The sequence below is a fragment of the Pyrgilauda ruficollis genome, unplaced genomic scaffold (assembly GCF_017590135.1).
Source record: "Pyrgilauda ruficollis isolate IOZ18807 unplaced genomic scaffold, ASM1759013v1 scaffold145, whole genome shotgun sequence".
In the NCBI taxonomy this organism is placed as follows: Eukaryota; Metazoa; Chordata; class Aves; order Passeriformes; family Passeridae; genus Pyrgilauda; species Pyrgilauda ruficollis.
In genome coordinates, this window is record NW_024513099.1 from 975386 (window position 1) to 1001143 (window position 25758).

Consider the following 25758-nt stretch of genomic DNA (forward strand, 5'->3'; position numbering starts at 1 on the left):
CAAAATAACTAAAGATCTGCCTAAAAATCTCAGAAGCTCTAATTATGTATGTGGGAAAGTTCCTTTTTGTTGTCATTAATTTAGTAGATTAGCATTTACCTAAACCTCTGTAAAACAGAATTACAGAATGTATCTTGATTACCACATCTGAACTAGTTAAGGCAAAGAAAACAAGTTCTGAACCCCCAATCTACCTTGCCAGTCACTCCCTGTGTCTCCTGGACTGGTGTCAGCCATCTCAGCCCATCAAAGTCATATCTAGTGGCTGAGGATTTCCTAAAGATGGGTGGGCTGACACTTGAAGCCCTGAAATCAGCAGATACTTCAGATGTTCTTAAATAAACATTTTCTCCCTTATTTTTTTATCCATCAATCATTGTGCACTTGGTATGTATACTGTGCTGCATTACTATTTGGTTTAGCTTTTTTTAAAGTAAAGTACTTGAAGGTACTCAGGAGTACACCATGCTGCAAATTAACAGACTGGTTTGTTTGCTGTATTTTTGGATAATGCCATATATAATAATGCAGACCATTGTAATGCATCATCTTTCTTCACCAGCAGCTCAAACAGATACCAGTTTAATTAAAATATGAACATAAATTAGAAGTTAAATTAGGAAAGTTCTGTACGTGAGTAATGTTTTCAGTCAAAAAGACATTTTCACGCTGACTGAAGAATTATGAGTTTCGAGGTCATTAAGTGTTACATTTTTAATTTCTGAAAACATCTGCAAGAAGCAGCTTGTATCATAGGGAAGGAAAAATTAGGGTTAGTGAAAGGAAATTTATTGCAGAATTAAATCACTTATTGCTTTAGCAGTACCATGTTAGCTAGAAAATTAGGTAGGAATATGCTGAAAAAAATCTTTAATTGTTGGAGGGAAATTTCAGTATTTTCAAGGGTTTCATGTCACAGTTTCACACTGTGAAAATTTAAGAAATTTTGAAATGTAAGTTTTGAAATCCTGTTTAATAGGAACTGAATTTTGAATATATTGTTTTTAGCTTCTTAGTAGAAAATTAAAATAAAGCAGCAAACTTGGCTGTTGGCAGTTCATTTCAAGTTTCTGAAAGAAGGGGAGAGGAGAAAGTAGCAGAAGACTTCTACGTAATTTAAATTTTGAGAACTTAGCATAGAAAAGAAGAAAAAAATGCCAAAATTTATTATTTTTGTTTCTGGTCTACTAATGGCAATTTTGTCAATACTTTGGTGTTCAGAAATTATTTGGAAAGATTCCTGTAGGCAGGTTTTGGCATAAGAACAGCTCAGGTCACAAAGTATCTCATGCGCATCTGTGACCAATGAACCTGTGAACTTTTTTCTGAATACTAGTTTACAGTGTTTATGAAATATATGTAACTGGGGACAGAATCTTATTTTTGCATGATGTATTATTGGGGACATCAGCTGAGTTCCTTCTGCTCACTTATTGTGCACATGTGTGTTCACTGATCCCATCGATCACACCACTACACAAGTGGTTTTCTGGGTAAAGGTATTTCGAAAGGAAACCAACTATTGAGCTACTTGGATGAAGAAAACTTAAGCTGAATACTTTCCTATTTTCCTGTTTAATCTGCAAAAGAAATGAAAAGAGGGAAGTGTGACCTTGAGCACTAAGTGCATATGTATTCATGCACATCTAGACTAAAGATGTAGTTCTCTGACAACATTAGTGAAAACAGTCTGCTTTGGAGACGTGTTATTCTTTTCCGTTGGCAAAAATAACCCCATTCCTTCATGTACTATAGCCAGGATTCTGTTCTACGTGCTGCTGAATTTCCCGTGATCACTGTGTGCTCTTTTGTACCTCAGGTTCTGAAGTTTAGGTGAAAATACTCAATGTTCCTGATATGATCATGGCAAAATTAGCTGTTCATTTTGCTTAATAACTTTCCATTCCATGTTTACTTGAACAATACTTCCAGTGACACTGCCTTTTGGCAAGTACCTTTGCTTTGTAAACTCTGGCAATGCCAACAGCAATTCGCTTTACAGAAGTTTACCATATAAACACCAGAAAATTATTACCTAGCAAGTGACTTGCTCATTTAGAGTACTTTATTCTTGGAAACAGGAATGATAGTTTAATCCTCTAATTTCCCATTTTTAGACTCGTAGCTTTTTGGCAGCTGCCTTGGCACCGGCCAGCACCCAGCACAGTGTGTTGCTGCCAGTTACGGTATTAGCAAGTGTGTTTTCAGTAAATAGTTGCAGTAATTGCATGTATCTTCACTGTGCGACAGATAATAAAGGTTTGGGCTCTTCATGACCCATTGGCAAAGCAAGCTCATTCCTTGTAGCATCTTCTTATTAAAGATAAGATTGAAATATTTTCATGTCGTCCCAGAACTGAGAACAGATTAATTAAAAAGTTAGGGGAACCATAACAAATATACAAATATATAAAAATATATATTTAGTCCTTAGAAGTGTTGCAAATGGTATTGCACCTATTGTCACAAGAAGACGCTTGTATAAGCTGATGTCTTTAAAAAGAAAATCTTGTGAATACTGTGGTAGTGATAAGCAAGAGTGGTAGGAAAATGAAGTTTATTTTTAATGTTGTACATGGTGTCTTTAGAGTGCTTGCAAGTCAAAGTATTAGGAGAGAATATAATTTTATAAAAAACTTTTTAAAAAGAGGAGCAGTATTCAGCCTTGTCAAGTTAAACTGAAGCTCATTATGCTGTTTTATTATATAATCTGGAGAGGTGATATAATTGAGATATTAATGAAGTTTTGAGCCTTATAATTAATAACAGATTATATGGTTACTTCTATGTAATCATAATGTTCTTTTCTCATAAGTGAAGCCTTTGCTGTTTATGATATATTTTTTCTATTGTGAAGCAATTTATTTCAGTGTTGCCATTTGGTAACAGGGAAGGAGCTGATGGGAAGGTTAGAATGGACATCAGTGAGTGGGGGCTGTAGGGCAGGAAGCTTCTAGGAAAGGTGCTCACCATCTCTCTGAGGCTTGGAAGTCAGCTAGATAAAAAGGCTGGGAAATGTGTGCCTTCAAAACTAGTGAGTTCTTTCTGTGCAGAGTAAGAAAGCTGGTTTGCATCATAATAGGGCCCGTGCTGCCAAATGTCATCTCGTGTTTTTCCTTGTTTGCTTTTGTCATGAAGGTGTTTGATGAGTGAAGAAAAACTTTAAAAATACCTGTGTATGGTGCTGCAATGCTAAACTTTATTTACCATGCCTGTTCTAACCCATGTCCTCTCCAGTCAAAACAAGAAAAATAGACATCAGACAAATGCATGTAGGAGCAGTTTTCTCTGAGGCTATGTACAACCATTAAAATTAATCACCTCAGCTGAGACTGCTCTTTATAGTTGCTTGCTTTCCAGTGTCCAAGTTTAAAGAAAACTGGTTGTGTCAGCCAAGCCCAGTTACCTCTTCTAATTTTTTTAGAGTTTCCTCTCCAAGCTCATTGTTCCTCTGAAATCCATCTCTGTGCTGTAAGTTTGCTCACCACTTTCTTCACTCCAAGGATTTCACATCCTTTAGCTCACCATTTCCACTTTGAAACAAGCAGTTTGATTAGCCTTTTGTAAGGATGGGAGGGTTTGAGGTTTTTAATTATTTTTTTAAATGAAGTCCAGGTCCATATTTTTCACATGTGCAGTTTATATGTGTTTTCAGTGTAATTAGAATCATGGTTATCTATGCCCCAAAATAACAAACACCAGTCTCCATGCAAGATGGGGTCTAGCCATCAGTGCAGATAAACAATGCAAAATATTGCAGCCAGTGAAAGACAATATCTAGAAAAGGTAGCAGTACACATAAACATACATGGCAAATATGTACACAACCTATCTCACTAAACATAAAAATGATCCAAATAAATTTTACTGTTGATTTAATTAAATAGGTTGACTTTTTTTTTTAAATTTTATCTTATTTTCCCCCTGCAGCCGTTTCTTTCTTTATACCCCCAGGTCATCAGAAGTGCAATAACATTACTATAACTAAACTAAAATAATTTCTTGCATTTAAAGAAGTAGGTGACTATTGTGATACTTACAGATCTGGCCTTCTTTGTTTCTACACTAGATTTCTGAATACTCATTGTGATAAAGTGTAGTGACATATGGAATTAATATTTTAGGTACTTTTAAACCAAATGTCTCCTACAGGGCTGCCTTTGTCTTCAAGGGACTGGATTTAGTCACCAATATGTTCCTTTCTAGTTATGCATTCCTTTGTGAGGAAGAAAAAAAAAAAGGGAAACATAGAAGAATATTCTTCAGTTTAAAAAAAACACTTAGTGTATGGGTAAATAAAGTAATAGTGCCAAAATTCTTAAAGGACATATAGTATTTCCTAAGAAAAGATAGAACTAATTTGAGTATTCATTATCTTTCCAGAAGATAAGTTATGAATGCAACTGGAAAATTATATATAGAGCAAGTCTCTTAAATAGAGGATGGTAACTGTGCATATGGATTTTTCCTAATGCTACCCGAGAGAAGGGAAAGCTGATCTATTTCAGAAAAATATTTTAGTTTATTTACTTCTTTTTGTGACAACAATGGGGGTTTTTTTGAGAAGTATAGAAGTGTTGCTTTTGGAAAATTATTTTTATAATGCAAGTATCAATGGCACTGAGAACTTAGGTAAGTAGGACCTGTCATTTTATACTTCTGGTCAAGTATGAAAATACCTAGCATGAAATGTTTTGGACTGACATCTCAATAAAATGTTAATTCAGACCATTAAGACTTCAAACAAGTGTTACACTTTTTTTTTTTTTTTTTTTTTTTTTGGAGGCTTTTTTTAGTTAATTTTAAAATTCTTTCCCTGATGACTCCTGTTGCCAAGACTATAGTTTTATAGGAAAGAAAAAAAACTTGTGCTGGCTGGAAGTTTATGATAAGATTTTGGTTGTTTTTGGTTCAGCATCTAGCCTATATTCTGTAGTATGCTACTAGAGAAGAGAGGAGCTGTCAGTTTTAAAGATGACTGATGAACCTTGGGTTAAATCCAGTCCCTGCCTAAGGACATTCTTTTGTGTAAAATATTGCACAGAATTACTTGAATTCATTATCTGCAAGTTTTGATGCTGCCATTGACAGTTTAATTTAGGCGTTTTGAACAAGCTGGTTATCTAAAATACTAACTGATGTAACCAGATAGAGAATGGGTGTTTTAAACTCCTGGGTCTATGTACAATGACCCTGGCCTATGTACATCCTTTATTCTTAGTGATTTCACACTGTTTAAGAACTGAGGTTCCTTACAAGAAGCTCTGTTTGCCCCAAAAGATCCTATTCCTCATCCAGGAATTCCTTCTTAACTGGACAGTTGAGTTCATTTTTTCTTTCTTAATAATGTCATTTTGATCTCAAAAAGTGTGTTTGTTGTTAGTTTTTTGAGGCAGTTTGTGTTGCTGTTTTGTGGTTTGTTTGTTCATTTGTGTTTTTGTGGTTTTGGTGGGGTTTTTTTTTTTTTTTTTTTGTTTTTTCTTTATTGGCATGCTTACATGTCTTTGATTGAATATATGTCCTCAGTTTCAAGTTCCTCTCCACCTGCCCACAGTGTGACCCCCTGTGACATCTGTAGAGTGCCTTGCAATTGGATACAACTGCTGTATTAATGAAGGCTTTTTGTTGCAGCAAAGGGACTTTTTCTTTCCTGCAAAAGCATAAAATGCCTGTGGCATAGATGTCCTATGAGCATCAAAGCATGGAAATAATTTTCATTTCAGTTTTGTTTTTGTGGGTCTTTTTAAATTTAGATGTTATATTGTGTACTTGAATATTAGTTTCTCCATGTGTCTGAATTGTTTAGAATGAATACTTAAAATTCATCTTACATATTGGGGTTCACTGTTATTTGTCTCTGCCCCGATACGGGTTACTCTACAGTATTTCAGTATCTCCTTTAGTGTTTATGTTCCTAGCTTCCTTGTTTAGTTCTAAGGGATAAAACAATTCTTAAATCGCCTGTCATGGGTTGTTTTCTTCTATTGCACTGAAATATTCTAAAGACTAAGAACCATATAAATATTTTTATATAAATCCTGTAAAAACAACCTTATTTTATATTTATGAATTTTATTATGAATATTTATAACACAATTTCCCTTCTTAATTGTTAGTCCATTTTCATAGCTTTAAAATATACACAGCTACTAGAAATATTATGCTGGTATGATAGTGCAAAACTAGTTTTTAGTCTATTTGAATTATTTTATGTAATGTCATTGAAATTCAGAATTTTACAGTAAGTATACCAAAATACTTGTAGACGCTGAATCTTAAGTAGAAGGAAATCAGCAGTGGGAAAAACGAATTAAGGAAAAAGTTGATGACTATTAATAATGTTTAAATTAGAAATTAAGAAACTCTGCTTACACCATATAATAATGTATATATGTGATAAATACTCCTTTTCCACCAAGTGTGTTGAATTTTCTTGAGGAGTTGCTTTCTCAAAGTAAGTTTTGCACCAAATATGCACAAGTCTGTGTTAGCAACCACATTGGGTAGTGCTTGTACCAGAGTTTCCTGATTACTTTCTCAGTGTTTAAATACATGGTTTCATAAAGACTATTGTGGCTTTTCAACCAAACGTAAAATGCCTAGAACCTAATTTAAAAACTCTTTCACTGTACTGTAATAAAAGGAAAACCATTTTGCAGTATGATGGAGTAAATATTTGTTGATGATTGATCTAAGAATTACTTAATTGTGCATCTGGACAAGCTGTATTCATCTGGCCAGTTGTGGGTGTGCAGATGGTCAGTACCAGATGTGTGCCACATAACAATGGCCGGCATTATGCAGCTGCCGTCTCTTCCATGATACAGGTGTGGGCAATGGTTTGCCCTGCTTACCAAACATTTGCAAGCATATGAAGTTAAAGGGAACATAGCTATTATATAATTAGTATGCATGTTGAACTGCTGCTTGATTAGAGGGAAAGCAGTTATTCTGCCATGGCTCATTTTGATGATGCATTCTCTTAACATATTAGCTTTAACCTTTGAGGATTTCATTTAAATCCTGACTGTGCATCACAGCCGAAAAGATGTGTATTTATTCCCAAGTTCTGAGAAGGCATTTTTCCACATGATAAAGTGCATGTGTACTTGATTAGCTGTTGTTACTTTAGGGTATGTGGCTACACATACTTTTGCAGACTGGGGCTAGCACATCTGAATAGTGTAGACTCTTGTTCACCATTTTTCTGCTTTACAGCTACTTATGGCTACAGATTTTAAGTATAAAAGCTCTGCTTGCATGAAACTATGCTATTGTTTTCTCCTTTTGAATAATAATCATACAGGAGTAAATGTGGGACACAACAGAGAGCAGGCAGTGGAAGTTTGCCAACTGCCATATGGTGCTAATATTGGCGGTGGCATTCTGTATTGTAAACTCAAGACCTGCAGTAGTTTATGCATTTATGCAGTGTGACCTTACATTGTTGTCAAAATGTATAACCATCACATCATTTTACAGGAATTATGAAGTGTCAGGTTTATTACACATTGAGAATATTTGGACAGCCTAAGACCTAAATGTTCTAATGTGTCCATGTGGAACAATAGATTAATAGATTAAGAAGAGGCCATGGCAAAGATTGTATATTCTCAGGAACCATTTTAAAGTCAAGATTAAGATCTGCTAATTTAAAGAATCTGGGAATTTATATTACCCAGCAAACGCTTTTTTTTTTTGTTTGTTTGTGTAGCTTTTTTAGTTTTTTTTTGACATGAAGCATCAAAATATATCCTAAATATACATCTTTACATGCTCTGTATTCCTGACATAGTGTGTGTATGCATGGAAATAAGAGAGGGAATATAATGAAATATATCGTGTATGTGCTTAATCCATCAGTAAGTATCACATGTAGAGGTTTACCCACATTTACAGGCAGAGAAGATTTAGGAAGACATTGAGCAGTTTCACATATACACATAAACATTGGAGTGGTAGTGGGCTAGACTGTGATACTCTGAACATTTATGGTATTTTCCACTGTAGTTAGTCTGATCGATCGTAAATTTGGCTCTGAAATATGAATGAGCAGAAGACTAAACCTTACTCTTTCAAGCAAAATTAATTTGTCTAAATATCGCCAGCTTAATTTTTAGTTTAAGCAATGTAATTTACTGCATCATGGAGTTCAGTAAGTAATTGACCATATTACTTTATTTAGTTTCCACATTGCCAGTTTTGGGCAGGGTAATAAATCTTTACTTAGTGCCAAGTATTGCTTCCTGTGAAATGATTGTTTGTGATGCTGTCATGCTACACATACACATTTAGTGCTGTTTTTAACAGCCCTTCATAACTTGGGAAATGGATAAACAAATGCAGCTGGACCCCTGAAGGGACGTTGCATTTCCTTTCCTGTGAGATTTTAACCATACCATGCTGTTCCATCATACCAGCAATCAGCACCCCATGGCTCCTATCTAAATATCCTAACTGATTTGTAATCTGCCAACAGATTTGATTTGTGTCTGCCACCATCAGTTGAAACAAATGCCTATGGAGCCACAGTGGCTAGCATGATTTTGACTTGTGATTTTTGTCCTTCACTTGATTGATGTTAATTGCTTCTGTATTTGAAAGGCAGAGCTTCCTGAGCTACCACCACCTGAAAGTTCTGGTGCTTGGCACAGTTCTGTCATTTGGCACATGAATCTGAGGTGGAAGATGCTAGCTAAGGCAGTTGCTTGCTTCCTTGCCTGGTGAGCTAGGAGCTTGAAAGGAAGGAGTTGAAGTCTACTGTGGATGTAACTGTCTGGTCAGAGAGAGAGAAAGCTAGATAAGCTTTCCCATTAATTGGTCTGAGGGAGCTGGAGAGAAAGAATTGTAAATAATCCGCAGGTCTTTTGTGATAAGCTGTTTTGCCCATAAGGTTGTTTACAGATGGGTGATTTCTTAATTAACCAATAGTGATTGTGTTTTGATTGAAGGACCAATCAGGTCCACCTGTAGCAAACTAGAGTATAAAAAGGAATGGGTTTCCTAACAAAGTGAGTTAGCCTTCTGATTTTGGAGTCTGTGTCATCTTGACTCAATGGTGACAGTGTGCTTACTTGATAATTATTAACTCTCTCATTTTCTTTAGACATTATCCATGACCCTGGCTCAGTTTAGGTGATTATTAATTGTTCAGTGATGTTCTCAATGTGCTTTGAACAAAAGTCTAATGAACAGAGGGTGGAGTGCTGTGCCTCTTGCTTAGCAGTGTTCTTGCTCTTCAGGCAGCTGGATTAGGACAGCTCTACTTGGCTCAGTACTATTATTTTTAATAAATTTATATGTTTCTAACCTGCAAAATGCATCTCAGTTATTCTAAAATGTTCTTCTCATCTTTGCTTCCATAGTACCAGGATACGAATATGCAAGGTGTAGTGTATGAATTAAACAGCTACATAGAGCAGCGCCTGGATACAGGAGGAGATAACCAACTGCTTCTGTATGAACTGAGCAGCATCATTAAAATAGGTAAGAAGGAGATTCAGATGTCTCTGAGCTGTAACTCAGCATCAGTGCACAGCACATTTCTTGCGTGGTTTAATTAATAAAGACAGGTACTTAGGGGCAACAGTGTTCCCATTGGATATTCTCTCAGTGTGAACTTCATCTTCTGTCCCTCAGTGAATCCCTAGCTGCCCTTAAGTGAATTTCATCTTTGGAAAGAGTTGCATATCCAATTGTGATATTAGAGTCTCATGTTAAATGAACCAAAGAATCAACTCTTCTGGTTATGATGGTGTTGCAATTTCAGTAGTGAAAGTAAGAAAAAAAAAATCAATCAGTAATATCACTCATACTTAAACTCCTTTTGAAACAATTGAAATGTCACTGGAAGAAGGAATATCTTTTGTGTGATCTCAAACTCGGTTGTTTAGCTATTTTTTTTCTATCTGATGTAAGTACCTTTTGTGGTAAGAAAATACTGCATATGATCAAAAGTTAAAAATTAAAAACAAACAAAACACTCTCAATAACAATATAAGTGTAATTTGGCTTCTTTTTAGCCTGAGTGGATGTACTCAGACTTCAATAGGTAGTGTCACAGTAGATTAAGCCAGCTCTTTAGAAAGGTTTTACTGTCCCAGCTACTTCATAATTTTGTAATGATGAGTAATCGTTCTGGTTTATATAGATGATGTTTTAAAATAACCTTTTCTCTGCAAAATCTGCTGATTTTGCTTAGGCTATTATTTGGCTATTAATGTCCAACTCACAGCAAATCAATTTAGTTAATAAACAGCAAGTGAGACTGGACCATACAAAGTGCTTGTGTATTTACTTTTTTTTTTTTTCTTTTGTATAGCGGAAGGGAGGTTTTTTTACATATTATTTCCTTTACAGGACTCATTTGCTTTGTAGGACAATATACGTAGGTACTACCGCTGAAGGATTTAAAATCGGAATGCAAAATACTGTGCTCTCAACTCTTAATAATGCTGCACAGTTGACAACGAGCAAGTAACTACACAGTGGAACTTTTTTCCTTTTGTCAAAGAAATTAAGAAAGCCATTTGATTTGATTGCACACAAATAAAATTTCTTCCCCTGAAATGTACTAAAAAGATTTTTTAGTTCATTAATAAAACAATAGTTACCAGATATGTCTTTTTACTCTCTTTTTAGAATGTTTATTAACTTTTGGAAAGACACATGATCCAAGCCTGTTGTGTAAAGCAGGACGAAAAACATTTTCTGTTATATACTGTTCTGATTTTGAGGATAAGTTATGATCGTTGGTTGACTCTAAACTTTTGAGAGTTTAAGGAACTTGACTTTACCCTGTTTCATACAACACTTTGAACCTGGCAGAAATCTATAAAGCATAAACTTTCTGGTGAGTGTCACTATTTTTAATATGGGCTAAGCGCAGAAAATAGAAGCAGTTTGTTTGGAAACACATTTTTATAGCAGTATTTGTAACTCCTCATTTTCCCATGATTTTCTCTCTTAAGGCAAGGACAAATATAGCTTAACATTTACAATTGCCATTTATTTTACTCATAGAAATTGTGGTGATATCTGACGGATTATATTGTAAATGCACTTATTTGTGTTACTTCTATTGTATGACTTAATTTGCTTTTACAGATATTAGGCCTTGGAGTATAGATATATGAAGAAGTTGTTTCTAATTATCTTTTAAAATGCTGTAAATGGCAATGAAGAAAGCAAGAACCTCTAACTTTATAGACTCTTGGAAGTTTTAGGGAATATAGCAGAAGACCTTAACCTTTTGAATGGTAGATGTTTGTCCTAAGTGGAATTGAATCTGTGGTTTCACCTCAAAGATGTTGTACACATTTGATTTATCCCTGTGAGTACAATTATTTCTTTTGTTATTGCTTTGACAGCTACAAAAGCTGATGGATTTGCACTATATTTCCTGGGAGAATGCAATAATGTAAGTATACTGGATTAAAATTCTGTTTTTCTGTACATTCACAAATATGTTTTCTATTATGATAATGGTGGTAATGAAAAAAATATTCTCTGCATTTAAATCCTTGGTCTTTTGGTTTTGTTTTTTTTTTTTAAGGTTTGGGAGTAATGCTATTGTTTCTCTGACTCTGGAAGCTAAACTTGTGATTTAACCCTATTATTAATTGTCTTTAAGAAACAGAGATCTTAACTTGAATTTAATGTCTGCATAGCCTTTTCTTTGCATCTAGTTATCTCCATGTTTTTTTAAATGTTAATTGTCAGCTGCAACTTGATAGTGAGGTAATGTAGATTTCAGATGTAGATTCTGGTTGACATAAAATAAATTATACATTTAAAATTTAGTTTCTGATGTAATAATTCAAATGACAGTGAGTCCAATATTTGTTCTTTTGTTATTTGAATGTTAGAATACCTTGCAGCTTTTTCTATCCAGTTTAATTTTTACACTTTGCATGATACAAGACTTTGGCTATCAGAAGAAAATGCAGTCTAGTACTTCAGTCAGTTCCCTCAAATTAAAAATCAGAATTTATCAGAAATTCTATGTCTTTTATTGGTTCAAGAAACAAGGAGTGACTAGAGACGAAAATATTTTTTCTCATTGTTTTTTTCCTTACTTTACACAGCCAGTTTTAATAGCTTATTATTGTATAGTCCATTAGCCAATTTCCTTTGCTTTTTGTGCAATATTTGAATTCAGAAAAAATGGTAAACATTACATTTTTGAAGGAGTGGAAACTGAATTGAAGATGTACAAACCTGCAAGTAATTTGATGTGGAAGAAGGCCCATACAGAAATTTGCTATAAGAAATGCAAATGAGGGTTTGCATTTTTTGTGATATGGCTGTTTCATATAATAAAGATAAGCCACTTTATTATTTAAAAAATCTTTTTTCTTTCAATGACTTCTGTTAAGCATATAAATAGCATATATTTTTAAATAACTCTTTCACCAAGATGTATAATTTAAGAAACATGTTGTTCATCATTTGTGAATGCCATCTTTGGTTCTAATTAGTAGGTGACATTCATTGTCATAGGTAGGGAGTGATGCAAGCAGTCACTGAAAATCTCCCTCCTGCTGCCAGAGGCAGGAACCTTCAGGAAGTTCAGCCTCAATCCCAAATGCACAGTGCTGGACAGCTTTGGTGGCAGTGACTGCCTGCTAGCTGAGCATGTTCATCTCTAAATGCTTTGTAAAAGATTACAGTAAAATTAACTTTACTGCTTGAGACAAGGAGAATTCTTGCTATGGTTTATCCTATTATATTAGTGTGACATAATATGAGACTACTCACAGCCTTTTGATGCCCTGAGGGCCTAGGTACTATATGACCTTCAGCTTTTTCTTTTCTTTTTTTTTTTTTTTTTTTTTTTTTTAAAAACATTTTGGACAGATAAACCTATTTGCTTCACAGTAGTCCAGTACAACTCTTTCCTGAAAAAAAGCTTCAACCACTAAAAACTCACACTGACTTTATTAACCACTGCTGTGTAGCTGCATCACCTAAAATGGAATGTTCTTCTTGTAGTTGTTATAGGGACTGATCCCAAGTCCTCTGAAGCTAGTGGGGGATTTTCCATTCACTTTAGTGGGCTTTGGGCCAAACTCATATTTGGAGTCTTGTTACTAAATGGTAATGCATTAGCCTATTTCTTATAATAAATTGACATTGTAAGTTAATTTGGATAGCCCTTGTATCTTGAATATTTCATTTAAAGGATGTATCCAAGTGAGATTAGCCATTGCCCAGCGAGCACTGGCAATGTTGTTTCATTTGTTTTTGTTAGATGTCTTTTTTTAATGGGGAAAAAAAAAAGATTTTGTATAGCAAAAGCAGGAATGAGCTTCATTTCTTTAAGCTGAAATTTAAAAAAAAATTAAACCTTTTGATTAGCCTGGATTAAGTACTTGCTGACTATGTATGGCCATGTGTTGAAGAACAGTCTCTGCTTTTTGGTGGCTTAATATTTTGGTGCTAAATGTGTGACTTGAATTTTGCAAATTTGGCAAAATCCTTCCCCTCCCCCCACTGCCACCCCCTGACTCTACCCCCCTCAATTTAGCGTTGGGCTTTTTGTTAGCTTAGGAAATATCTGTTTGTTATCCAGCTAGGAGTGTCTGTGTGTGTGTACATCTTTTTGATAGTCAAGTTTTGGGATAGGAGTGTGTAAAAATGGAGGAAACCTATTAACAAGTAGATAACTGCTTTCAAATGGTTTTCTAATATTTAGTGATGCATGTTCTGACTATATTCTGTAAGGGAATTTATGACCAAATCTGAAGCACAAGCACTAACTCTACTTCATTTCAATTCCTGCTTTAAATGTGTATAGGTATACTTTTGCTTGTTTAAATTAATCCAGATTTGAGAATTTTGGTTTGTATTAATCTCATCAAAGGAGCATTTTTGCAAGATGAGATATCCTTAGCTACCTTTAGCCTGGATTATGTAGTGAGTTTCTAATTAGGATATAAGATAATTTTCATTTTACAAAAATGCTTAGTTTTTGCAAAATGAAAACTAGTAAATTATTACTACATACTTTCTGCTATTATTTCTTAATATTAAGAAAATTGCGATATCATTGCAAATTGCTTTTTTAATGGATTATTAAGAGTGGATAGTAAATAATTCTTTGGTGCTGTATTTAATATATGCAGAATTTTCTTAACATGAAAATTACATTAGAACTGCAAGAAAATTCATCTAGTCTGAGGAAAAGCTCTAGATTAGCCAGTCCCTTTCTTTTTGCAAAACATAGATTATACACTTGCCTTTAAAGGAGGACAATAGAAAAAATCCTTTGACATTTAACAGCACAAAAGTAAGTTTGTAAGAATATCTGTCCATATAAAAAGTTCCTTTACAGCCTAATTTTCTTTCTCTCTATTGAAGTCTACATACTGTATTAGAGTTGGAAAACAGCATAGGGACTAAGTAACTTCTGGCTGACAGTTCAGGTTAAATGCCTTCAGGATATTTACTTGAGTGAATTTACTTGAAATAGAAGATGCCACATCAATTGCAGATTACAGTGCATTTCTTTATGCAAGTATTACTTAGAATTGCTGCCAGAATGGTTCCAGTGTGAATAGTTCAGTTATTTTAGCATTCTTCTGGGTGTTCAAATTGCTTGGAAGCACTACCACTCGGTGCAGTCCTAACTGAGAGTGTTCTGATGGTGATTCAGCTTTTCAAACAATTGCCCTCTAGTAAGTAAGCCCCCCTTGCATACCCAGCTCCTTCCTTCCCCATGAAGTCGCCCAGTGGTTCTGCCTGTGCTATGTATAGGCTAGAATGAATTGCAAAGTACTTGTGCTAAAAACAGTAGCACTTCCTCATCAGGGTCATAATCTGAACAGACCTAGACCCATACTGCCTCTGGTTTTTGAACTTTCTTCATATCTAAAGGATTATCTTTGTCCATGGGTTAGTGTAGTTATGCAAATAGAGTTATTTTTTCTTAAGGTACATAGCAGTCATTTTACAAATACTATATACTGGAGAGCAGAAACACTTCCAAATGAGACTGGAATGTTTCACAACTCTCCAGCAAAGGACTTGACTTTATTTTCATTTTTATTTCTTATGGGGATGAATGTACAGTTTATAATTCTCCTGTTATGATCTTAACTATCATCTTCAAACATGACGTAAAGGATTTACTGAAATCCTCATATTGGATACTGTGTGTGTAAATCAATTGCCTAAGTATCATGCTAGCTAGGCATTTAAGTCCATAAGCTGACATCTTTACAAGGCACTATTTCTAAAACACTTATCACAGTTACAGAGTTCCTAATGTATTACTATATTAATCAATTTTTCAGATACTTCTTTATAGTTCTTACTTGTATGAATAATTTGCCTCATTATTACACCGTGATTCCTACATAAAGATGTATGAGTTTGTGTTTAACAGGCATACACTTAAAGCAGCTTTTACTTGGTCTTGTGTTCCTTATGCAAATTGTGTTGACAAACAGATTATCCTCGCTTCAGACAGAAGTTTCCAATAGCTTTATTGTAAGAAATTATTATGCGAGGCTACAAATATATGCACATACTCTGTGCTTCAGGGTGTATTTTATTAAGCCATCTTGAATTTCTGGTCATGCAAAAGTTGTTGCTGCTTGATGTGTATGCAGTGCCACCTGGTGAGTTTATGAGGTGGGTGATTTGAATTATTAAGAACCCAGTAAAAAACATGTACTGCTTGCTAACTGCCTCTGGTTTTTGAATGCATAGGCATCTTCTCTGAAATTTGAGTCTTTCAGACATGTTTCCAGGTGAAATCCTTCTAGTTGCAAGTCAATTCAGGAAACTTTGGTCCTTGAATTCTAAGACAATGGATTTTTTTTTTTTTAAATTTAAAGTGAAAGAAATCTGTTGCTTTCTTATTTGCCAGTGAATAGCGATACTCAATGGAGAATGAAAGCTCTTGTTTAGTTACAGTATTTGAGTTTAAATTTGAGTCAATAAATTATCAAGCTGAAAGAAATAAATAACTGTCAAAATGTATTTTAGGGAAATTTTGGTCTTGTTTAATTTAATATTCGGGTAAATGGACTTGTGGAATGTGTTCACGATTAATATAGTATCATAAAATATCCTGAGTTGGAAGGGACCCACCAGGACCAATGAAATCCCATTCCTGGCTCACATAGGACACCCCAAGAATTACCCTGTGCCTGAGAGCATTGTCCAAACACTTCTTGAATTCTGTCAGGCTGGTACTGTGAGCACTGTCCTGGGGAGCTTTTCCAGTGCCCAACGATCCTCTGGATAAAGAATATTTTCCTAATACCCAACCTAAACCTCCCCTGACACAACTTCAGGCCATTCCCTAGGGTGATGTCACTGGTCACCAGAGAGAAGAGATCAGTGCCTGCCCCTCTTCTTCCCCTCACAAGGAAGTTGTAACTGCAGTGAGCTCTCCCCTCAGTCTCCTCCTCCAGGTTGAACAGACAAAGTGCCCTTAGCTGCTCCTCAAGGCCCTTCATCATCTTTGTGCCCTTCCTTTGGAACCCCACTTTCAGATTTAGATCTCTTTTACACCAAAAACTGTCCCCAGCACTTGAGATGAGGCTGCCCCAGTGTAGAGCAGAGCAAGACAATCCCCTCCCTTGCCCAGCTGGTGATGCTGTGCCTGTACCCAGGCGAGGGTTGGCCCTCCTGGCTGCCAGGTCACTGCTGAGTCATGTTCAAATTGGCATCGACCAGGACCCTAAGGTTCTTTTCCTCAGCACTGCTCTCCAGATTCCCATTCCCCAGTCTGTGCATACATCATCATATACTATAGGTAGAATGCAGGAATTGCTAGAAAACTAGACAGAGTCCAGTTGTTTGTGTTTCACTATGAGAATGGGAGGTTGTTTTGCATTAATCTGCAAAGATTTATCTAGGTATCTGGCTTTGCTTAATATGGGTGAAGAAAGAATATAGGACTGCAGTTATGTTTGTAGGAACAGATTAGATTTCAAAATCACAGAATCACAAGGTTGGAAGAGACCTTCAAGATTGTGTCCAACCCATTCCCTAACACCTCAACTAAATCATGGCCACATCCAGTCTTTTTTTAAACACATCCAGGGATGGTGACTCCACCACCTCCCTGGGCAGTACTTTATCACCCTTTGTGTGAAAAACTTTTTCCTAATATCTAACCTATATTTCCCTTGATGCAGCTTGAGACTGTGACCTCTTGTTCTGTCAGTTGCTGACTGGAGAAAGAGACCAACCCCCACCTGACTACAACTACCCTTCAGGAAGTTGTAGAGAGTGATAAGGTCACCTCTGAGTGTCCTTTTTTTTTTCTCCAGGCTAAACAAGCCCAGCTCCCTCAGCCACTCCTCATAGGGCTTGTGTTCCAAGCCCCTCACCAGCCTCTTCTGGACACACTCAAGTGTCTCAATATCCTTCCTAAACTGAGGGGCTCAGAACTGGACACAGTACTCAAGGTGCGGCCTCACCAGTCCCAAGTACAGGGAGAGAATGACCTCCCTACTCCTGCTGGCCATGCTATTCCTGGTACAGGCCAGGATTTCCTTGGCCGCCTTGGCCACCAGGGCACACTGCTGGCTTATGTTCAGCCAGCTGTCAACCAGTACCTCCAGGTCCCTTTCTGCCTGGGCACTGTCCAGCCACACCATCCCTAGCCTATAATGCTGCAGGGGGTTATTGTGGCCAAAATGCAGGACTAGACACTTGGACTTATTAAACTTCATCCTGTTAGACTCTGCCTATCTATCCAACCATTCCAGGTCTCTCTGCAGAGCCATCCTACCTTTACAGATCGACACATGCTCCCAGTGTTGTCTGAAGATTTACTAATGAAAGACTCAATACCATCATCCATGTCATCAATACAAATATTGAACAGAACTGGCCCCAGCACAGACCCCTGAGGGACACCACTGGTGACTGGCTGCCAGCTGGATGCAGCACTGTTCATCTCCACTCTCTGGGCCCGGCCATCCAGCCAGTTCCTAACCCAGCAAAGAGTGCTCCTGTCCAAGCCATGGGCTGCCACCTTTTCCAGGAGTATGCTGTGAGAGACAGTGTCAAAGGCCTTGCTGAAGTCCAAACAGACAACATCCACAGCCTTTCCTGCATCCACCAGGCAGGTCACCTGGTCATAAAAGGAGATCAGGTTGGTCAAACATGACCTACCCCTCCTAAACCCATGCTGACTGGGTCTGATACCCTGGCCATCCTCTAAATGCTGCATGATGACACTCAGTATAAATTGCTCCATTATATTGCCAGGTACTGAGGTCAGGCTGATTGATCTATAATTACTAGGATCCTCCTTCCCAACCTTTTTGTGCATGGGTGTCACATTGGCCAGCTTCCAGTCATCTGGAACCTCGCCAGTTAGCCAAATCTGTAGGTAAATGATGGAGAGTGGCTTTGCAAGCTCATCTGCCAGCTCTCTCATCACTCTGGGATGGATCTCATCTGGTCCCGTGGATTTATGAATATCCAAGCATTTCAGAAGTTCTCTGACTGCCTCTTCTTGGATAAAGGGGGGACCATTCTGTTCCCTGGCACCATCAACCAACCCAATAGGACAGTTGTCCTGGGGACAAGCTGTCTTCCTACTAAAGACTGAGGCAAAGAAGGCATTAAGCACTTCTGCCTTCTCCTCATCTGCATTTACTAAGTTCCCTCCCTCATCCAGTAAAGAACAAAGGTTGGTCTTACCCTTCCTTTTACCACTAATATATTTCTAAAAACATTTTTTATTATCCTTTACAGAAGTCACCATTTTAAGTTCAAACTGAGCTTTGGCCTCCCTAATTTTTTTCCTACGTGCTCTAGCAGTCCCCTTAAATATTTCCTGAGAGACCTGACTCTCCTTCAAAAGATGATACATCCTCCTTTTATTCTTAAGTTCCTTCAAAACCTCCTTGCCCATCCAAGCTGGGCGTTTACCTCGTCGGCTCATCTTTTGGCACACAGGGACAGTCTGTTCCTGTGCCCTCAAGATGTCTGTTTTGAAGCTTGCCTGCCTTTCCTGAACTCCTTTGTTTTTAAGGGCTGCTTCCCAAGGAACTTTGAATAAGTCTCCTAAGTATGCCAAAGTCTGCTCTCTGGAAGTCCAGTGTAAGAGTGTTATTGGTGTTCCTCCTCATTACACCAAATATCAACAACTCTATAATTTCACGATCACTCTGCCTCAAGCAGCCTCCAACCACTACATCTCCCACCAGCTCATCTTTATTTGGAAACAGCAGATCTAACATAGTCCCTCCCCTGGTAGGCTCACCCACCAGCTGCAACAAAATGTTGTCCTCCATACACTTCAAAAATTTCCTGGACTGCCTCTTTTCTGCTGTATTAAGTTTCCAGCAGATGTCTGGTAGGTTAAAGTCACCTAGAAGAACAAGGGCTGATGATCCTGAAACAGTATCTAGCTGCTTGTAGAATAAGCTGCCCACCTCTTCCTGGTTGGGTGGACCATAACAGACTCCCAGTAGGATATCAGCCTTGTCGGCCTTCCCCTTAATTCTCACCCATTGGCATTCGACTCCATTGTTTTAATACCTATGGCATCAAAAGCTTCCTTCATATAAAGGGCTACCCCTCCACCTCTTCTCCTTTTTCTGTCTCTTCTGAAGAGCTTGTAGCCATCCAGTGCAGTGCTCCAACTATGTGAGTCATCCCATCATGTTTCTGTGACGGCGACTACATCATAGTTCTTCTGTTGCACCATGGCCTCCAGCTCTTCCTGGTTTGTTACCCATGCTGCGTGCGTTGGTATACATGCACCTTGGCTGGGCTGCTGATTTCTCTCCTAATGCAGGCCTTGGGCCTGCTTCCAGACGCCCAGATGCATCCCTTTCCTCCTTCAGACTTATTTTAAGCCCTCTCAAAAAGGTCTGCCAGTTCATGAGCTAAAAACCTTCTGCCCTTAACAGAGAGATGTATCCCATCTGGTTCCAGTAGAGCAGGTGCTGGAAAAGTTGCCCCATGATCAAAGAATCCAAAATTTTGCCAATGACACCAGCCCTTGAGCCACTTGTTAATGATGTGAGTTCTCCTATTTCTTTCATCATTTTTCTCTGCCACCAAAGGGACTGAGCAGAACACTGCCTGTGCCACTGTCCTATCGACCACTTGACCCAGTGCCCTAAAGTCCCTTTTAATCACCTTGACACTCCTCTTTCTAATCTCATCACTGAGAGCATGGTGTATCAGCAGTGAGTAATAATCAGAGGGCTGAATCAGCCCAGGAAGTCTCTCAGTGATATTTCGTGCCCAGAGAGGAAGCAGACCTCCCTGTGGGATGGGTCTGGTCAACATATGGGGCCCTCTGTTCCCCTCAGAAGGGAATCATCCACTATGATTACCCTTTTTTTCTTCTTGATGTTAGAGGTGGTGATCCGTCTTACAGATGAGTCATAACTGGGAGACTCACTGGGCAGATCATTTTGTTCCACATCATCTGGCTGGCTCTCTAGATCCAGTGCTTCATACCTACCTATTCTGAAGTGGCATCTGGCTAGGGGTGGGGGTCGGGAGGAATTTTTATTATTACCTGCCCAAGCAGAGACCCATTTCCACTCCCCTTCATCTACCAGGTGCCCTTCTATTGCCTGAGAGTGTTGGTGGGCCTCCCTTAAAGAGGTAAGGGCTGAACTCCACCAGTCTATTTCCTTTCCACTTTCCCTGATACTCCTTAATCATTCAACTTCCTCCCTAAGCTCAGCTACCAGTGAAAGGAGGTCATTCACCTGCTCACACCGTAGGCAGGCCTCCTCCATAACACCCACTGAAACCACAGATAAGCTGAAACACTCCAGGCAGGAATGGGTCTGTACAGACACATCCTTTTTGGAGGGCTCCACTTGGTCACATACAGTTGTACCAGCCACAGTTTTGACCATGCTAAAACCATTACTAGCAGAAAGCCCGAAATCAAGCAGCCAAACAAAAACACCTCAAACAACACACAGCACACCTTAATAGCAAGAAGACCTGCAACCCTGCCTGCTTGCTCTGCCTTTGCAAACTGCTGTGCAAACTGCCATGACCATGCCCCTGTTTGCCCGCTCCTGTTTGCTGTGCTCCAGGTCATCATGCTCCCCAGAGGCCTCTTATAATTAGTCACTCAGGAACAAAGGAAGCTCCATCTCCCATTCCTGAATGGCTCTCTGAATGGCCTCTGGAACATGATCAGAAGAAACCAGACAATGATTCAGCTAAGAAAAGTGCCCAGCTTTCCACATATTGCCTCTCTCTGTGTAGGGCAGTTGATGACTCTGAGAAAGATTAAAGGGTTTTAATTTAATTTGAAGGTAAAAATGAGTCTGCAATAATTATTGTCCATCAAAAAATACACTCATTAGGTACCACAAACAGAACTCTAGTCCTAGTGTAAAGTATTTTTCCTTTTTCTCTCTCTACAGGTAAAGCCCCAGATGGAATAAAACATTATTTAAACACAGCACTTTAAGAAAAAAAATAGAATAGGAGGAGCTGAAGTGAGTTCAGAAGAGACCAGAGAGAATGGTCAGGAAACAAAAGAAGGGTTTTGCTTAGTCTAAAGAAAAGAAAGTTGAGGGTTGAAGATATGCCTGGATAAGGCAGAGAGGAAGGGAATCATCTCTCATACCTATGGTGTGTAGGGCAAGAAGCAGTGTGCTTGATTTGGCATTGGGAAAACTTCCTCAGTTGTGCCTGTAATGAAGCATGACAGTTTTTTGCTTGTGCAAGCTCAGGGATCCTCATCCCTGGAGGAGTGTCTGGGACCTGTTTGGCCAAATGTCTGAGAAAAATGCTTAGCTGACATGCCTTAAAATGGAAGAGATGGTAGGGAGGCATGTCAACTTGGTTTTCTGTGTCAATGAACTTCTATAACTCTTGTGTTTTTCTTGTGTAAATCAACTGGAAACTTTCCAGGAGTTAAGTGCAGTTAAAAATCAATACTATTCAGAAGGGTGAACACATAACATCCCTGCCAAAAAAAAAAAAAAAAAAAAAAAAGAAAAACAAAACAAACCCAACTGCTAGTCATTCTACAGTAAGTGTAAGTGCACCATCTTCATTTCACAAGTACCCAACATTTGTGAATACTATGTGGCTTAAAATTGCAAATCTCCTCTAATACACTGTGATATATTGCAAAGGAAACAAGTTTTTTATAAACGATGGTGGTAGTTACTGGTGTTTTCTTCTTCTTTAATCCCTGTGTGCCTCATACAGTGAGACTGCTGCACTTGTGCTTAAACCCAGGACATAATTATCTAAGCTCTTTAAGATTTTAGCATGGTAGTATTGGGCTACTACTTCAGCTGTGCCAGATAACAAATGCCAGGGGTTTGGCTGTGAATAATTTCCAAATCAATTATATTAGTTTGTTTTTCTTGGTCATCGTTGCCTATTATGATGTGCTTTATTCTTGCTAAAAATCCAGGCCTTAGGGCACAGCCTTTGTAAATATCTGCAGATAATTTTATCATTCAGTTGTGTGGTCTTACATTTAAGTTGTCCTTTACCAAGAATACAAAGGTATTGCTGTTATTGAACAGAAACAGATGTGAGCACCAGAGGCCATTAAACTCACTTAATATCAGCTTGATCAATTTCCATTTTCTCTTTAGTTTTTTATTTCTCCCAAGCATCAAATCACATAGCAATGATTTGGTATGAAGGCTTTCATTTAATGTCTGTTGAATATTAAATGATTTCCCATTAAGCATTTTTAGGACCAGTTTTATCAGCAGATTGTGCTGTGGAAGAAACTAGATCAAGAGCCAGTCACCTGTACCACCTAAAGAGTTTGTTAGCAGAATGCTTGTCACATGTGTACTTATCCTTCATTTTAATCATTAAACCGGGTTCTTATCCAGACTGCTTTTCTGCAAGGACATTTTAGAAAAGTTGGTTTATTATTGTCATTTGCTTAGTTATAAGTAGTTATATGAAAAGAAGAAATAATTGTTTGTGAAATTATGATAATGAAGATGATGATGATGTGTACGTTTGCAGTTTAATTCCAATCCTGACGAACTTTATGTAGTTGGTTGAATGGTTTCTAGTTTTTGTGAGATAGGATTTGGTGTTGAGCTGTATTCCAGCAAACTGCCTACAACAGTGACAAGAAAAAGAGCATCAATTATACTTGTGGTTGTCATCTTCATTAGAAGAGCCCTAGACTGAAATCACTGAAAACTGCAGTTTTCTTACTTTCTTAGTGCTGTAATAATATCTGCCAAGTATTGTGGATGCTATTGTGTTATGAGACTTGCTGCTACTACTCATGTTATCTTTTATGGGGATTTTAATCTGCTGTCTCCATCAAGCATTAGATTTTCACTAGAAAAAACAAGAATGGGGCCAAGTGACACCAGCATGACAAGATGAACACCTTAATGTGTAATTCTTCATGTGCATGCTCTTGGCTATTAGAAGTGAGGAGTAAAGAAGGCTTTTTCAGCCACAATAAGAGATTCTAGATAAATTACTTAATAATTTTACTAGACTGAGTGCATAGTACCAAGGAAAGAGTACCAAAAACCATGGTATTATGGCTCATTGACTATATACTGATCTTGTTATGTGTCTGAAAGTCAAGTTGGTGGGTTTATGTGTGAATTGAGGATGTTGTCATCTTTACATCCCTCAAGAAAGAGTTACAGTGCATCATTCTGCACTCCTGTAGACTGGCAGGCTTGTATATACATTAGTATTTTTAAAATATTTTAGAGACAACAATGTGTTGTCTATACCTAGAGTGCCTAAGAAACATGGGTCATAGAATAGAATCAATATAATGTTTATGTTGGAAAAAAACTCTGAGATTATTGAGTTCAACTATATAACCTAATACCACCAAGATGGAACAGTGAATTTTGCAACATTTGTCTGTGTCCACCAGTGTTTAAACATTTGTTAAGGTCATCATTTCTTTTGGACTTTCTGTTTTGTTTCAGTTTGTTTTTTAAAGAACCTCTTGATCTCCGTGTTCATGATAGGTCATTAGTGGATTCAAAACTACACTGTTACATCCTTCAAAATTAATAGAAGTTTTTTTGGCTGTGGACTTTATCAAAGTGGTTAAACTAGGAGGGAAGGAGTAATTTTGAAGATTTTGGGTCTGATCAGAACGATGTGTCCTGTCACAGATGGAAGGAAAGAAAGCACCTTATGTTCTCTAGGGTTTCAACATGGTACAGGAAGTTCTTGATGTCAGACTTTAGTGTTCCCCTGCCTACTACATTTAAAGAAGTCAGTCACCATATGTAACTTATTGGAAGAATATTGTTAATAGGGTAGTTGAGACTAATGTAGGAAAGGAGGTTCTGTCTTTGTCTGGAAGGAGGGTAAACAGATAAAAACTGGGAGTTTCAGAATCCTGTGGACTGCTAGGTACCAGAATGCCTGAACCTGGAAGCTTCCAAAGGATTCTCTCTCCAAGCCAATATTTGTCCTTTTGGTAGTTTCTCAGATCCAGACTGAATCTCCCATTTTGGTTGCCTTCTCTCTCATCAGTAGTAGAGATATCTAATGTTCTTTCTACACTAACTATCTTTTGTTACTTAACTTTTGCCTGGAGAGAGACAATGACATTGCATTATCAGTAAAGAGCTATTTGTATTTATCCCTTTGTGATACTGACTTACAGGCTCACTGCAAGTGATAATAGCAGCAAAGCAGTCTGTGAGCAGTGCACAAGCATCCTGCTGTCTCCTTTTACTGCATTGTGAGTTATCAGTGTAGTATTTGGGAAATCAGGGGTCCTAATATTCCCATATTTCCTTTTTTTATTGACTATATATTGGTTAACTTGTGGATGAAGATCCACTGGTTTCTTATTTTGATTATTAATCACTGTTTATTATCATTACCAGAAGTACAAACGGTCTTTTTTGAAGTAAAATATTCAGAAAAACTGAGAAAATGCAAGTTAATTTGAAAGGGCCAAATTTATTCATTTCTTCACTTACTTGTGAAGCTGCATGCAATATATCTGATGTCTGTATGGACACACTTCTAGTTACATTTTGAGCTAGTGAAAGATTATTGGAGTGTACATTTGTAAATTAAAAGAATGCTGGAGTCATTCACAGTTAGAAGAAAGTAGGTGAGCCCCAAATTTTATCAGTACTGCAGTACATTTAATTTCATAAGTACTTTCTTAAAAACAAGAAACAAAAACAAAAAAAGTGAGCTGGATAGGTGATGTGAAAAATCTGCTGGTTTTTTGACAGTGTTAATATTAGCAATTCCCATAAAGCTGTGTCTGTGGGGTGCCTCAGAGATTATTTCAGTAACATGCCATAGTAGAGCAGAGCACAGTTTACTTTGTTTTGTTTGGCTGACCTTGCCATTGCTGGCTTCTATTCAAGACATTTCTACATAATTAATTGGCAATAAATGTCGCTGTTGGGGTGGTCACGACACAACTAAGAGACCAGAAGTAGTCTCGTTTGGCAACTGTTTAATACGAAATATGTCCGACTTTTTATACACTCTGATAGTTTATACTTTTTTACCTTAACTATTGGCCACAATAAATCAACATAACACCACTGGTGAAAAGTTACAGTGACTTAACTAACTTTCTAAAAATACTCCATCCAGCTGTGAAGTTCTCTTCTTGGCTTTCTTCTGTTCCTCACTTCTCTTGGTCTCCTTGGTTACAGCCTTGAAGACAGCTCCTTATCAGCTACTTCCCTGCTTCTTACTCCTTCAGCTAACAGGCCTACTGTTAGCTCCTTCCACAAATAAACATTTAAACTCATTCAGATTTAAATTCATCAAATATGGAACTCACAGCAATTT

The 25758-nt window shown here is 37.5% G+C and overlaps 1 protein-coding gene across 1 annotated transcript in view; it reads left to right on the top strand.

Moving 5' to 3' along the window:
• The window catches only part of PDE10A (phosphodiesterase 10A), a 168609-nt gene that overhangs the window by 102352 nt on the left and 40499 nt on the right, over positions 1–25758 (top strand). Inside the window, exons 4-5 of the mRNA XM_041460579.1 lie at positions 9366–9486; positions 11370–11419. Coding sequence (XP_041316513.1) covers positions 9366–9486; positions 11370–11419 — 171 coding nt within the window. The remainder of the gene's footprint in view (positions 1–9365; positions 9487–11369; positions 11420–25758) is intronic.